This window comes from Toxorhynchites rutilus, chromosome 2 (genome assembly GCF_029784135.1).
Source record: "Toxorhynchites rutilus septentrionalis strain SRP chromosome 2, ASM2978413v1, whole genome shotgun sequence".
Classification (NCBI taxonomy): Eukaryota; Metazoa; Arthropoda; class Insecta; order Diptera; family Culicidae; genus Toxorhynchites; species Toxorhynchites rutilus.
The window spans coordinates 8,941,223-8,957,441 of NC_073745.1; the positions used below are offsets into that span (position 1 = coordinate 8,941,223).

The window sequence follows — 16,219 nt, forward strand, 5'->3', positions numbered from 1 at the left end:
TCTCGATGGTTTATATGCATTTCAGTGCGAAAAAAGCATATTTGCGTCTCAATTATCCACTTCTGAAATCATTCCCCTCCTCCCATCAAATGCTCTAAGTTTTTCTAAGTTTTTCATGACATGATATCTACCAGCATCACGCTTCAGCATGCAACTAAAAGCACAAAACTGCCACGTGCAACCGAAGAGGCAAACTGCCCAACGTAAAGCGGGGAAACAAAAGGAAATTGAACGGTGAACGGCGTGGATTTGAGTTGTTTTCATGGGGGGAACTTTTTTATGCGGTCCCTATCTACCGTACAAAAAAAGTTTTTTTTCAAAATGTGTACCGAACACGGTTTTTTAAAGCTACTGGTGAAGTTTTGTACGATTTTTATGCGATTTTTTTTATGCGGTCCCTATCCCCCGCACAAAAAAAGAGGTTTGCCTGTATAGTCAAACAGCCATTCCATGCCAAACCGATACAGGTAAACTTCGATATAACGTACATTTCACTTTCAAAATTGTACGTTGTATCGAATTGTACGTTATATCGAAGCATAACAAAGTACTCACAAACGTAGTCTATAATACATTATTGTGTTGCTGTTTTAGTAAAGTTAATGAATAACTTCAATCAGAAGACGAAGCTTCACACTTCACCGAATTTATATCGTTGCCATTTGAGGGTTAAAATTAATTGATAACACAAGGCGAACGATAAAAAATAGACCTCCCAGCCAGGCGTTCATATTTGAAACAAAATAACTTATCTCTTTGTGTCTCTGGCTTCATAATTACTGACTACTTCGCAGAATAGAACGATAACAAACACCCTGAGCGACGACGTTATCGGACAAAAATCGACATTTTTCACACCACTCACAAAAAATCAGAACCCTTTTCAAATCCGCCTCCAGAAATGTCGTTAATCTATTCAATCTGTTTAAGCCAACCGTATGTCATCAGCTGAGGCACTCAACCGAGACGCATGGAATGTGAGATAAGATCTCCATCCATTCCCTATCCCATGCGTGTCGCATCACGCTTATCGTTCGAAGGCGAAATTGCCAAAAGCCACATGTTTCATCGGAAAGCATCTTCAAATATCGACCATCGCGGATGGTTACCGCAACCAATCATTAAATGGCACCGATTTTTCTCGCGACAAAAACAGCCCCCTTACGGAGAAAACATATGGAAGCGAATTCCGGCCCGTTCCCAAGGTGGCATCGCGTGCTCCGCTTACTCACCGTGTCGAGATCCGTGTCCCATAGCTCCTTCAGGTCCCCGTCGTCGAAATCCATGTGTAGATAATCCAGCTTGCAGGCTTTTCGAGCGGCCGCCTTGGGCTCGTCACGTTGCTCTTAAGAATTGGGGGTACAAAAACTTAAAATCCACCCACAGACACACTTAACGGACAGTAGCACTGTGCACCTCAAACAAATTTTCTTTCGGGTCACCTTTCGAAAGGGAAACTAGGATTTCCTTGCCCTTTGTTGTGTCGTTTGCTCTGGTGGGACAATTTTCCCTTCTTCAGGCACACTTTTCCACAGAAAACATACACAAACACACACTCACTGCCACACAGTTGTGTGCACTACTCTTTTTTCTCTTGTGTTCACTTCCTGAATCGAGTCGATGAATGAAGTTTCGTACGGTTAAGAAGAAAACCCAAACTTACTTTCAAAGTTAGGTGTGGAAAATAATACTAAACCATTACTAATTAGCTCTAATTATTTTCTCTCCTCTTTGTTTGTATACGTTATATTTTTTGTTTCTTCTTTTATATTAAATCACCTATTCGTTGGCTCTATCTGGTCTGCTTTCTCAAGCGTGCAGCGTACATAAGTAAGGCATCAGTCGTTATTTATTTATATCACCAAAAAACTATTTTTCATTTATTTTCCTTCTGTGTGCGGCTTAATAGAGCCTATAAACTCGTTTCTCTCGTTATTTTGGGTCTCCTTGAGTGAGAGATAAATAAGTGAATAAATCGACACCGACCGTTGAAATCACCTCCACCGCAACAACTTGTCACGCGTCAACAGTTTCGAAATTTCCAATCAAAAGCATGTCATCGAAACAAAAACCACTTGTTTGATACCGGCAGCAGGACCGCGCGCGCGTTCTTCTGATCTCTCCGAGAGGCACACGCACGAAGACGACGATGACGATGACGCCTGTTGCTGCTGCTGCTCCTGCTGCTTCCTTCCAGCCACAATCCGTTTGTCGTGCTCTAGTTTCACTCCCAGCTCCAAGACACACACTCTTTCTCTCTTCCTAGCTCTTCTCGCTCACGTTTCTTTTCCAAAGCACCGCAGCTCACCACTTGCCGCACTCTCGACCCGATCGGTTATCAGGAGGAGGAGGTCCACAAGTGTATTTCAACCGGTTTTCTCCAATTTACAAATGCTGCTGCTTTAGTTTTCTTCCCAAATCGGCAACTTATTACCTACACTCTGTTCGACTGTTCGAACCCCCGCAATTCGATGTGTGTTCTTTTTTTCCAGGTTTGTTTTCGGTTTCTCCTTTTCTGAATTCTTGTTCTCTCGTCTGAACCGGGAGAAACAATAGAGAATCACAGATGTACGAGAAGCCCCGACTAAAAGTTTAATGAACTACCAGCAGGGAGGGAAATTAATTACACACTTTACACTCCTCCACTCTTCGCCACATTTCTTCTCGATTTCCCGATCGGACGTCTCTCCCCTCGCGTAAATGTATTTCCTTAGGCTAGGCTTCGGCAGCTTCGATCACCCCCGCACGAAACAATAGACAATCTCGCGAGGCTACGGTTGACTGATTAGGCACAACAACACTTGGCGCTACTCGCGCCTTCAAAAAAAAAAGCACAGACACACGCACACCCACATACACACACACACGCGAGTTCGGTGTGTAATCACCCAAACGGTTCCAATTAATCAAATCACGACAATCAGTTCGCGATGTGAAAGATGGGAAATTCCGCCGTTCGCAAGACAAAGTTGCTACTTCTTAAGGAGGTGGCGGTGAGGTGGTGGGTTTCCGGCAGGCGTTCACGCAGATGAGAGAGAGCTCAACGTACAACACGTACTAAACGCTCCAACTTTCAAACTTGGACTAAAGTCGGCTCCGCTTGGAAGGCTTGGCTTATGCGGCACTCGATTCCGGCTCAACCAAAAAAGCAAAAGCATGCGGAGTGAACGAGACGCGAAAAGTGTATGTGAGAGAGTGCAAGGCAGCTTTCGTTCGACTGGATCGCAGCAACAGGCGAACGAAGCGCACACCGGCTTCGTCAGGGTGGCCAGCATGTCTCGATGGGTGGTTTGATTGGAGTGCTATTCGAAGGTTCACCCACCAGAACAAAACTGAGCGTAAATTCGTACAAAACAAATAAACCTAGACTCTTGCACCACTGCCAAAAGCCGGCAATGAATGAACAAGTTATGAATGAATAAATGGGAGAGGGAGAGAATGTGCTCTCGACGTCAAAGCGGTGAGCGGTGAGAGACCACAATCGAGAAGCAACAGTTCATTCGCACCAACCTGTTGATTCTCGTACATTTCTTATCACACTACAATTGCCTTCTCAGCTTCTCAAGGAGCAACTCAGAATTCATTCATTATCCGATGCAATCGTGAGTGAAACTGATGTGTGAGCTTTGAATACCATATTGATCGTGTAACTATGAACTACGCATGGAGCAAATCTGTTGATGGATTTTCGCGAAGAATAAATAGGGTAGAAGCACCTATCATCGCAATAGTATCTATTATGGTAATACGAGTGAGTTTCTTAGTTTAAAAAACATAGGGGTAGTGGGGGAAAATTGGTCATGGGGGGCAAAGTGGTCACCTGCTTGTTTGGTAGTATAACTATTGACTGTAGATGTCGTATTGATAGTCACATAATGTTTGAAGAATTTAATGACTTTTGAGTCACCCTGTACTTCAGTAGAGCTGTCGCATGTCAAAATAAAAACAAATAAAAACAGAAATTACTAGTTCTGTGCGCATGGTATCTAAGGAATTTCTCGTGAAATTTAGTTTATTCAATCTGATATATTGGACAAATCATCAGTTTGAACGGACTGAATTAAAGGCAATCACCCAAGCTGCTGGATTCAAACAACGAATAAATGATCACACCAGGATAACAAGAACAACTTCGACGACTAAATATTGATTTAGTTTTTACTAATTTTGACGACGATGTTATCGAGATTCTTCATGACAGCAAAATTTCCGATCATGAAACAATCGGTATGTTATCTAGCTTATCTGATGACTTTTTCAACTTTACCGAAACGAAGAAAAAGTTATATAAGAGTTGGAATAACTATTCGAAACGCAAGTTGGAATCTGTTTTGCAGTGTAAAATAACGCCGATTGGAGAGCTATTTTCTCTTCATGATGCTGCAAAAAATCTTGAAGAAGCACTTTGCTCTTCAATGAAACATATATTGGCGGCTAGGGAATTGGAGATTTCAGCACTAAGACAGGGCACAAACAAGGCCTGGTACAATTCTACATTGGCTTCCATCAAGAGAAGACGAGATCATTATTTATTAATAGCGAAACGTACAAACAGTATTAGAAATTGGATCACGTATAGGGTATGGAGAAACATGTATGTACGTGAACTTAAAAGTTCCAAAAATAAATTAATTCAAAATGAAATCAGCGCAATTCAGCATGATCCAAAGAAACTGTGGAAAAAAATAAAAACTTTATGTAATCCAAGCGGAAATAGAGATATCGACATTGAATTCGACGGTAATAAGGAAAATGACTTCATAACTGCAGAAAAGCTAAACAAATTTTTCACGTCAATTGTGGAGGAAATCCACAATGGTATTGTATCTTCTACAAATCTAATTAATTTTGCTTTTCCTAGTCTGTCTTCAGAATTGAGATGCTTTAGAACCATCAGCATGGAAACACTGAGGAAGGTAGTAATGGATTTAAGAAACTGTTCAGGTGTTGATGATATTAATAAAACAGTATTAGTAGATGCATTTGATTTAATCAAAGAGAATCTACTATATATAGTAAATGAGTCAATGCTTCGTGGCGAATGCCCACATAGTTGGAAGAAATCTGTTGTCATACCGATTCCAAAAAATCCAAAATCATCCAAACCAGAAGACCGTAGGCCAGTTAATATGTTACCACTGTACGAAAAGATTCTAGAGATTGTTATCAAAGATCAATTATTGGAACATATAACGGAAAATGGGATACTGGTAGATGAACAGTCGGGTTTAGAAAAAATCACTCTTGTGAAACGGCTCTCAATTTGTTGCTCTTGAAGTGGAAACAGGCTATAGAGGCGAAGAAAGTAGTATTGGGTGTTTTTATTGATTTGAAACGGGCTTTTGAAACTATAGATCGACATAAGTTACTAAACTTGCTTTCCAATTATAATGTAACTGGACCTGTATTGAACTGGTTTGGAAGTTACCTGGAAGGGCGAACACAAATCACTATTTATAGGGACAGTAAATCATCGGCGGTACCAGTGAATCTGGGTGTGCCTCAAGGAAGTGTTCTGGGGCCGCTGCTTTTCTTGCTTTATATCAATGATATCAAACAGGTGTTAAATGGCAGTGACGTAAACTTATTTGCTGACGACACTGTTATTTTCGTTGTAGCTGATACATTACAAGATTGCTACATAAAGATGAACCATGAACTGCTAAACTTAGACGAATGGTTGAAATGGAAGAAACTCAAGTTAAACATAAACAAAACGAAGTATATGGTAGTATCTACACGAAATCTTGACAATGAAGGTCTTAATATAACTATTGATGGGCAAACGGTGGAAAGAGCATCATCGATCAAATATCTTGGCGTTATTCTTGACGAAACGCTGCACTTCGACGAACATATAAACTATACTATAAAGAAGGCAGCTCAAAAATATGGAGTGCTCTGTAGAATTAATCGATTCTTGACCTTTGAAAGTAAAATCACTATCTATAAGGCACTAATTGCTCCACATTTTGATTATTGTGCATCTGTGCTATTTCTTGCAAATAAGAGGCAAATGCAAAGAATGCAAATTGTGCAAAACAAGGCGATGCGCCTTATATTGAGATGTGATCGACTAACTCCACGAAGATTTATGCTCGAATGCCTGCAATGGATGTCAGTGAGTCAGCGTATTAAGTACTGCACGCTTACGTTCATATATAAGATGACTAACGGTATGACACCGAATTATCTACAAAACACGATAACGTATGGGAGATATATGCACCGATATAACACAAGACAAGCAAGTGACCTCAGAACCATGAACTTTCGAATGTCTTGTACCCAAAATTCGCTTTTTTACAGAGGATATCGACTTTACAATACATTACCAAATGAAGCAAAGACAGCAACAAATCTTCGAAGGTTCCGTAGTATTTGTAAAGAGTTTTTGAAGCATGATTTGGATTTGTAACCCAGTATAGAATCAATGTTAATCAATGTTAGCATGTAAGATAACGAAGTTATAACGGATATTTGTGTTTCTTAACTTATGACTATGATGATGATGGTATGTTAATTGTTTGCGGAACTTAAGTCGAATTTTTTTTTCTTTAGTCGTACATACAAATTTAATTTTAAACAATAGTTTGAGCCCGCGCGCGTTTACACACATAGAGAAGCATGAGATTGAACATGAACAAATTTTTCTCGAATCAGATAAAAACGTTCCAACGGGTTTAATGTGGAAACCGGATTGAAGCTAGGGATAGCTCAACTGGAATACTCGTAGATTCATCTTTTCAACAGATAACGAGATTTTTCTGTGTTGTGGCGGATCTCATTGCAGATTTCAGGTGGATACGTTTAAACTCCATGTTGAATGTAGGACCTGAAGTATCGGCTGGAATTAGGCTTAGGTTTGCTCAGCTGTCTGGTCTCGAAAACGATTAACAGACCGTTTTCGGGTATCCAGTGAAGCAGGAATTCCTTTGTAAATTCAAGGCTAATACTGACATAGGTATTGGGTTCAATTCCTGATCGGTCAAGGATTTTTTTTCGGGTTGAAAACTTTCTTGACATGCCTTGGGATAAGTAATGGGCCTGAAGTATCGGCTAGAATTAGGCTTGGGTTTGCTCAACTGCTTGAACTCGGAAACGATAGCATCGTGGCCGGGGATCTCATAAAGCGGGAATTCCCTTGTAAATTCGTGGCTAATACTGACATAGGTATTGGGTTCAATTCCCGATCGGTCTAGGGTCTTCCCGGGTTGGAAATTCTCTCGACATGCCATGGAATAAATGTGTCAAAATGATGATTTAAGTAGTTCTTTCGATTAGGAATCTATGCCTGTGATATAACCAGTTCATCTCTTTCTTGTTTTTTTTATTCAATATTTTAACTGGTTAGTTGTATAGTACAATAAATTTTAATATAAATATAATTATCAACAAGAGCTCGTTCAGCTCAAACTTTTGTAAGGGGACCATCATCATGATTTCATATAATGAATTATGTATTGTCTTTTGTGTGTGAGTGTGTCCTTTTTTATTACTCATTTTATCTTAAGACTGATGATGATGGTATTAATTGTTTTGTTTTGTTTTTTTTTATTTAAATTCAATTTTTCAATTCAATTTAAAAAAATAAAATAATTGTGAAGTCTACAATAGTTTGAGCCCGCGCGCGTTGTCAAACATAGAAATACTTGAGATCGAGCATAAGCAAAAGTAGTTTATCGCGAATAAAATAAAGCATTCCAAGGGGTTGTATGTGGAAATCGGAATGAAGCTAGGGATAGCTCAAACGGAATACTCGTAAATTCATCTTTTCAACAGATAATTATAACGAGATTTTTCTGTGTTGTGGCGGATCTCATTGCAGACTTCAGGTTGATACGTTTATACTCCATGTTGAATGTAGGACCTGAAGTATCGGCTGGAATTAGGCTTAGGTTTGCTCAGCTGTCTGGTCTCGAAAACGATTAACAGACCGTTTTCGGGTATCCCGTGAAGCAGGAATTCCTTTGTAAATTCAAGGCTAATACTGACATAGGTATTGGGTTCAATTCCTGATCGGTCAAGGATTTTTTCGGGTTGGAAACTTCCTTGACATGCCTTGGGATAAGTAGTGGGCCTGAAGTATCGGCTAGAATTAGGCTTGGGTTTGCTCAGCTGTCTGGTCTCGAAAACGATTAACAGACCGTTTTCGGGTATCCAGTGAAGCAGGAATTCCTTTGCAAATTCAAGGCTAATACTGACATAGGTATTGGGTTCAATTCCCGATCGGTCTAGGGTCTTCCCGGGTTGGAAATTCTCTCGACATGCCATGGAATAAATACGATCAGATAATGGCTTATATTGTTCTTTCGATTAGTAATCTATGTCTGCGAGATAACCAGTCCGTTTTCCTTTCAATTTCAATTTGCATACTGGTTAGTTAATGAAAAATATAAATACCGTAATATAATAATTATCAATAAGATAACTCGTCCCGCTCAATCCTTTGTAGGTGAATGAGGTGGGACCATCATCATCTTATAAAAAATAAAAAAAACACATATTTTAGGAGAGGTGAACAGATATTTTGTTTAATCTCAACGATTAATTAGCATAGACATTATTTCCATGTTTGGCGGCAAAGTGGTCATAGGTGAATAACAACTTACAATGATCTGTTTACTAAAGCTGATATACCTCATCACATTCTGCTCTGGAAGAAGATCCTTTTGTGGCTTTGACCCTGGATAAATATGCCACTCCAACTAAACCAAGCCTCATTATGCAGAACGTTATGTGTTTCTTACTACGCTTTTGTATGCAGGAGAAAATTTAAATTGAGACTCTAGGTGAATAGGCCAAGCTTATTTCATGCATGTACCTACTACAACAAATATGATTTGAACAAATTTGGACGAACAAAACGCATAAATCTATCCGATGTTGCGTACTATTCCGAAGCGTACTATTTTGAATTTTTATAGTAAAAGCCGTTTGCTATCTTGAAGAACAATGAGTTGAACTATAATATTTTTCGAGAAACGGAAATTAAATCGATATGTGGGCGCTGGAAATGGGCATATTCCTTAGATTTTGGTACTTGATTTCATGCGAAACAATGTTCTTTTATTGATAAATTTAGTTTGAAAACAGTGTTTCCCATTGATGGTTGCTTCTTAGCATTTTGCTAAGGAATATTCGGTCAAAATAATGAGATTTTTATGCTGTGAAGTGGCTGTTTTGATGCAAACACAGTGTTGATGCATATATTACAACCTTCTTGATGTTGTGATTCGACCAATTGATACGTTTTTAGCGAAATAAACATGTATTTTTGTATTACCATGATTGGTACAATTTCACATCTACCTTCCAATTATCGCAGTATCGAAAGCTGCATTATTCCCATTATGGTTGTACGAAATCACCGCAAAGCTGAAAAGCAGAGATATATCATTTGTTCAGTTCCTGAAGAGAACCGAAAACTGCATCACAAACTCACGTCTTTGTGATTTTCCTGTCAGCTAGCAGAGAGGCCTAGCAACGAGGAGCATGCAGTTGTTTTACAACCGGGAAGCACATAACAACAGTCTAATATAGAGATGAAACGGATATTCGGTATCCTGCCTATCCGGTCAATATTTGGTATCCGGCCGGACATCGGATATTAGAAAAAAACCAATAATTTCTCATTAACAGAAGATAAATCATAACCGCAACTTGTAATGCTTGTTAGTTCTTTTTTGATTTGTAGTTAATTAAGTGTACCCTCTCTCATCTCAGATTATCATCCCGGAAGTTCTTATTTTTTAAAATTTTGAATACCAATAATTGGTTGATGTTCTTTGCATATAGAAATTATGTGGTACAAAATCTGTCTGAAAGGCCATGGTTATCGTAAGAGAAAGTCGATAAAAAGAATTGATTAAAGAAATCGAAATTAGGCAAAAATTGCCAAATAATGAATTTTCTGATTTGGGAATAATCGCATTATTGAAAAAGAGAAATTTTTCATTCTATCAAAACTTTTTCCTGTGATAAAAGTACCTACAGGAGCGTTCTTGGAATCAAATGAATGCTGATTGATAAGGTTAATTGGATTTACTATTGACTTGGTTAATGAAACACTGTTTTAATCTACGAACTCTTTAAAAACAGAAAAAATCTTTTTTTTCTTTCCATTATTGTTATCCGCCACACCTACACACAAAAATATAGAAATGTTCAAGCAAAACATCCCAAAACTTAAAATTTGATGCTTTAAAATGATGTATTTCCCATCTGCATGCGTAGGTTTTTCACAAAGTCACTGCGTTTCTAAAATCACTTAAAAGTTTCGACTTCGCGCTCCGTTCCCCTAATGTTTGTCGAGTGTTGAATCAACGACATAGTATTGCATACTAGGAATAAGATTTAGAGACATAGTTTTATTTAAAAATTATTATTGAAGTATTATTTGAATTCTATTAACACTTTTTCCATGTGACACCGACTGTTACCATAATAGGTACACTTATTACGAAACTCCAGGAACATGGAAAATGTCTATTTTTGAACTAAAATAGAGTATTTATTCGCCAATTTCTGCAAGTTTATGACATATGTCCTCCATAGTTGGTACACTTATCCTACATGTTTGAAATAAAACATATGAATGGAAAGCATATTTTGTGTATCAAATAAATATTCTGTAGGGTAAGTGTACCAACCAACTTTCAGGAATTGGCGAATAAATACTCTATTTTAGTTCAAAAGTATACTTTTTCCAGCAGTTTGAACTCTGTTTTTGAAGATTCTCACTGATAATTCGATGATTAATTGACTAAATTGTATAAAAAACATGTTCGAAAATGCCACTTCCATGTCCCCATTATGGTAATAGTGTTCCTGGAGTTTCGTAATAAGTGTACCTATTATGGTAATAGTCGGTGTCACATGGAAAAAGTGTTAATAGAATTCAAATAATACTTCAATAATAATTTTTAAATAAAACTATGTCTCTAAATCTTATTCCTAGTATGTAATGTAATGTCGTTGATTCTACACTCGCCAAAAAATCAAAAAGAAACAGAGCACGAAGTCGAAATTTTAAAGTAATTTTAGAAATGCTGTAACTTCGTGAAAAACCATCCCATGAAGATGGGATATACATCATTTTAACCCTTTAACGGGCCGTGAGAACTAGGCATGTAATCAACGCAAACTCCAATACAACTACGTGTTTAGGAGCTTAAATACACAAATTATTTTTTCTCAATACACAAAAGGGACTGTTCACATACCACGTGGACAGAAAAAGCACGTTTTTGGACACCCCCCTCCCCCTCCGTGGACAAGCGTGGACATTTCTGATACCCCTCCCTCTGTTGTCCACGTGAACATTCCTCCATTTTTTAGAGACAATAATTGAATTTTTTATGTTCTATTCTATGTTTTCTATTGGTAAAAATGTTAGCTATTACTATTAAATGGTTTGTTCTATTTTTTTAATTCTTTAGCGAGCTCGGGAAGCTCTGTGGTTTTTTTTTGTCCGATGAAGTCCAAATAAAAATATTACTAATCTAAATTATTTATCTAATCTCGCATATTTTCATTAAAAGTCGACGCAAGTTTGTTAAGCTCTTTGATTCTTTAAAAACCAGTCAATGAACTGAAGGGCTTCGTTTAGAAACAGTTATTGGAATTTATCAGACGAATTTCGAAACGAGACAGCAGTGGTATAAATACAAATCGATATGGATATCATCACGCTGTTCAAGTCATTAATGTGTTGTGTTGTATTCCGTAGACTGGCTCGTTGAACAAGCGAATTGCCGCTCAAACTCATAGACGTTAGTCAGTACCCGATTTCTGACGCCGTTCACTTAACAGATCCGCAGATTCATCATAACCAGCAAGGTTATCCTCTTTATGTGGAATATTTTCCCTTCTAGCATCATTTACATTACACAATACCAGGTTGGGTAGTGCATGGTGGCTACACTGAACCTAGTAAAAACAAAACACCTGCATTATCATCGTGATCGATAATTTCATCCACCAAAATTTTTTCTGTACAGCTTCGTTAATCTTGAGAAATATTGGGTTTCTCGGAAAACTCGTGCCAATTTTATGGAAATAGACATGAATTTCTTCAATTATATATGCGCCGTTTTGTATTTTTATTCCATCTAGAGCTTCTTACAGGATCCTGAACACGTGATAATCTGAGGAAGGAATATCGGGTGTACCCAAGCTCGCTCGTGATCAGTCTGCCTCTTTCACGCTTCAAGCAAATAATTCCACTTCTGCTTTCTTCCGTACTGTTTTCATATACCGCTTCCCTACCCAACTTAGTGACGAAACGGCCTCACCTTAGGATATACTTCTAGGCGCCTTGCGGAGGATTATTTTTGATCAGTATCTTGATTCGATTGTCATCAGTGTTTCCAGACAACCCAATAGAAGCGTATTGCAAAAATTCCTTCATCAAAAAGAGCATCGCATTCAGGTACAGATCTACAGAGATATGGCCCATGCATCAAACAATGTGTTGACCGCCTTCCATTTTCGCAAAATCTCAGTTAATAGAAGCTGAGCAGCGGAAGCTGAATCGAAACCCACCCCTAGAAAAGTAATGTTGTGCTTTTTATACATTTGAGAAAAAAAAATAGAGGTACTGAGTGCGAGGTCCAGATTTTTAAATAATTTTTGAAATGCTGTAATTTCGTGAAAAATCAACGCATAAATATGAAACTTGCATAATTTAAAACTTTTTTGCAAACAATTTGCAACACATACGCAAGAAAACGAATGTTACTAATCGCTCATTTCGAGGGTACGCATTGCATTTTGTACTTCTGGCACAATTTTCAATGGAGTACGTCTCCAATTTATTCAAAACTTTCATCGATTGACAAATGAGAATGGCTAAACGTATCATTATGAAACGTTTACAGGGGTTTTGAGGATGTACTAGAGTCAAAATGTTCTGCTGACATCGAGACATGCTGCAATATTATTTGCAAAATAACAGACACAACAACAACAGATTTTCTAAAACACTACAGCAAAACTGTTTTTGGCGCTTTTTCAAAATCGATCCTAACATATTTTATTGAATTGGATTCCGTGTGTTTTTCGTAGAATCAACAAATTAACTTTGCACACACACACACAATTTATTGGAGTTCTCCAAACTGCCTCCCGATAAGCGGAGCGTTAATCATTTATTGAATTATTAACCATCCAAGACGATGAAACGCTTTTTCATACATGCAAAAATAGCTTTCTATTGAAAGCTCCTACTGGAAAATTTTAAAAATCTAATAAGGTTAATTTTTTTTTGTTGGCTTAGCTAGATGAAAGTCTCAAAAAACCTAGAAATTACAGAAAGAAATCGATTTTTTTCTTGTTTTGTTCTTATATTTTTATTCACTACATTTACACAAACCAAGAATGTTGAAGTTGAAGCTTTGAAATGATGTATATCCATCTTCATAGGTTGATTTTTCATGAAGTCACAGCATTTCAAAAATCACTTAAATCTTACAACTTCACAATTTGTTCCTCTAACTTCTTTGTCGAGTCATAGAATTGTAAGATTCTTCGATTGTGCCTTCATCCTAGTGGAATGCATGATTCTCTCCTACCAATGAAAATAAATCGATTGCTCTCAATTCATGTGGATTACTTTCAAAACACACGTTTCAGGGAAGAAGTTATACTACATATGGAAAAATATGGATGTTTGCCGCACTCAGGTAGCTCAAGCCTTATTTTATAACCACTGAATACAAAGAGCGAGCGGAAAGTTCGATAATGCTTGAAAATAAAGCGCATCATTTAAAAAATATGAATCGTGTCCACGTGGATAGTATCTAAACTCCCTCCTCCCCCACCGTGGACAACCGTGGACATTTCCGTAATACCTACCCCCCCCCCCCCAAAGTTGTCAACGTGGTATGTGGACAGCCCCAAACAATCAAAAACATTGAAAAAATTGGTTGCCACAGCACGGCTAGCGTAAAATATTGGTGGCAATATAGATGCCACCTGTCTGGAACCCTAGCGGAAAAAACTCTTTCATTTTGTTGTTTTTTTATTTGAAATTTTGAGGTAAGTTTCAACAAAAACAACCAATAAAATTCATGATCAAACCCAACAGCTCCTAAACAGTTCATATGTATTGAAGACTTCAACAAAATGACTGTTTTTCCATAACTTTACGGGAATGCTGCTCTAAATTGGAAGTTGTTGACACAAAATGGCTTCAAAATGAATAGTTTTTGATTTTTTCGCGCTCAAAAAAATCAGGCATGTTGCTAGACACTAGAACACGTTACAACGTGTATTCTAGTCTAGAAATTTGAAAAAAATCAAAATATTTTTCCTTCATATTTCTGTAGTTCAGGCATTCAAGAATATACCCTAGAAAGGACATATCGAAAATCCTATTATTTACCGAGTTAGAGCCATTTTAGTGGTACGATATCTAACCTGGTACGGCCATAACAACGAACTCCAAACGCGTTTTTCTCAAAACACGATATCTCAAGTTCTACTTAACCGATTCGTGTCGAATTTATATGGATACAATCTGCAATCTCTATCGTATGAACCTCTAAAAAATGATATTTTTCTATTTTTTAAACCGCATTTTGTTTTTCAAACGGCCGTCAATTTGTAAAAAAGATGTTATTGACTTGTCCGAGGTTCATGCGATAGTGGCATCTTCACTGATTCAGAACTCGAAAGAACGTCCGAAATTCGTGTCTCTACACTAGAACACCTCCTTAAAGACGAGAAAAAAATAAAACCGTTGGTGGTAATATATTAGGCTGACAAAATAGTCCTGCGGTATTTTTTTTTGAATTTTCATAAAATTAGTTACAATCATCTGTTTTAAGTCCAATATGCGCCGTTTTGTTCGATGACTTGTTCCCAACGAGATGCCAACTTCATAATACCCCTGTTATAGAAGCTCGCATCCTTATTGGCAAAAAACTCGGATAGCCAATTTTAACAGGCCTCTTTTGTGGCTAACTTCTGACTACCTAGCTCGTTCGCCATGGACAAAAACAGGTGGTAGTCACTTGGTGCAAGGTCCGGACTATACGGCGGATGCAAAAGAACCTCCCATCCGAGCTCCCGGAGCTTCTGGCGCATCACCAAAGAAGTGTGTGGCCTGGCGTTGTCCTGATGGAAGTCAATGCGGCCTCTGTTTATCAATGATGACCTCTTCTTCATGAGTGCTACCTTTAAGCGGTCCAGTTGTTGGCAGTACAGGTCCGAATTGAGCGTTTGGCCATACGGAAGCAGCTCATAATAGATTATTCCTTGACAATCCCACCAAACACACAGCAGAACCTTCCTGGCCGTTAATGAGGCGAGCCTTGAGCACGAGCCTTGCTTTACGCTGCCTACACTCAATTTGTGTTGGTTTGGATAGGGTGGCCAGAACCCCGTTATTAGGTTATTCGTTTATATTCTATATTTATATATTTATATATTAATTGAAGTGAATTGCATTTGATTGTTTGCAGGCGAACGAAAAACAACAGCATACGTGTTTATATTAGTGTGTGATAATCAAATACGAAGTTTGTAAAGATTCATTAACCATTCGCGGTCGTATTAAATGTAGATATGGGTGTCGTACTGGTTGGAATTAATTTATCATGATCGACATCATCTTATCTTGTCACGCTAATAATCTTTTTTTATACCGTTTGTATTGTTATCTATTATTCATGGGAATTCCGCATTGGATATTGCCTCGCTTGTTCGGCTTTGCCAACACGATCGTGTCTCAATCAATTCCGATGAAGCTGAAACGATGATGTATAGGGCTGCTCATCTTGTGCGCGATCTGTTGGAGGATGTGTTGCCAAATACATGATTCGGTACTAGCGCAAGCCAATGTCATATTCTATCCAATGGGCTATGAATCCCCACAAGAACGAAAACGTTGAAACCATCGTTGTGCGGTGGAAATGGAAACTGTATCGGGTCCATAAACTGCACAAATTTTATTGGCAGCTTGAGATGCATTTTTGCCTTTGTCATAGTAGTACTGTAAAATATGTCGGATTTTTTCTTTATTTTTCTCCATATTTGCGACACTATAACTCACGAGCGACTTAACCAAACAAAACACTGTCAAGGACTAGATTATAGCGCGCAAAAATACCTTTCCAACAAGCTATAGTATGACTCGATACAATGAATACAACTAGAACTACGCGCTTACAACGACACCTCGCGGAAATACCGTAGGACTTTTTTGACAGCCTAA

General features: G+C 38.1%; 1 protein-coding gene across 1 annotated transcript in view; it reads right to left on the reverse strand.

The window, feature by feature from the left end:
* Window positions 1–3,195, reverse strand: part of LOC129771190 (cyclic AMP response element-binding protein A) — a 303,674-nt gene extending 300,479 nt beyond the window's left edge. The window contains exon 1 of the mRNA XM_055774601.1: window positions 1,233–3,195. Within this exon, the coding sequence (XP_055630576.1) occupies window positions 1,233–1,286 (54 nt within the window). The 5' untranslated portion in view covers window positions 1,287–3,195. The remainder of the gene's footprint in view (window positions 1–1,232) is intronic.
* Window positions 3,196–16,219: the final 13,024 nt, after the last annotated feature.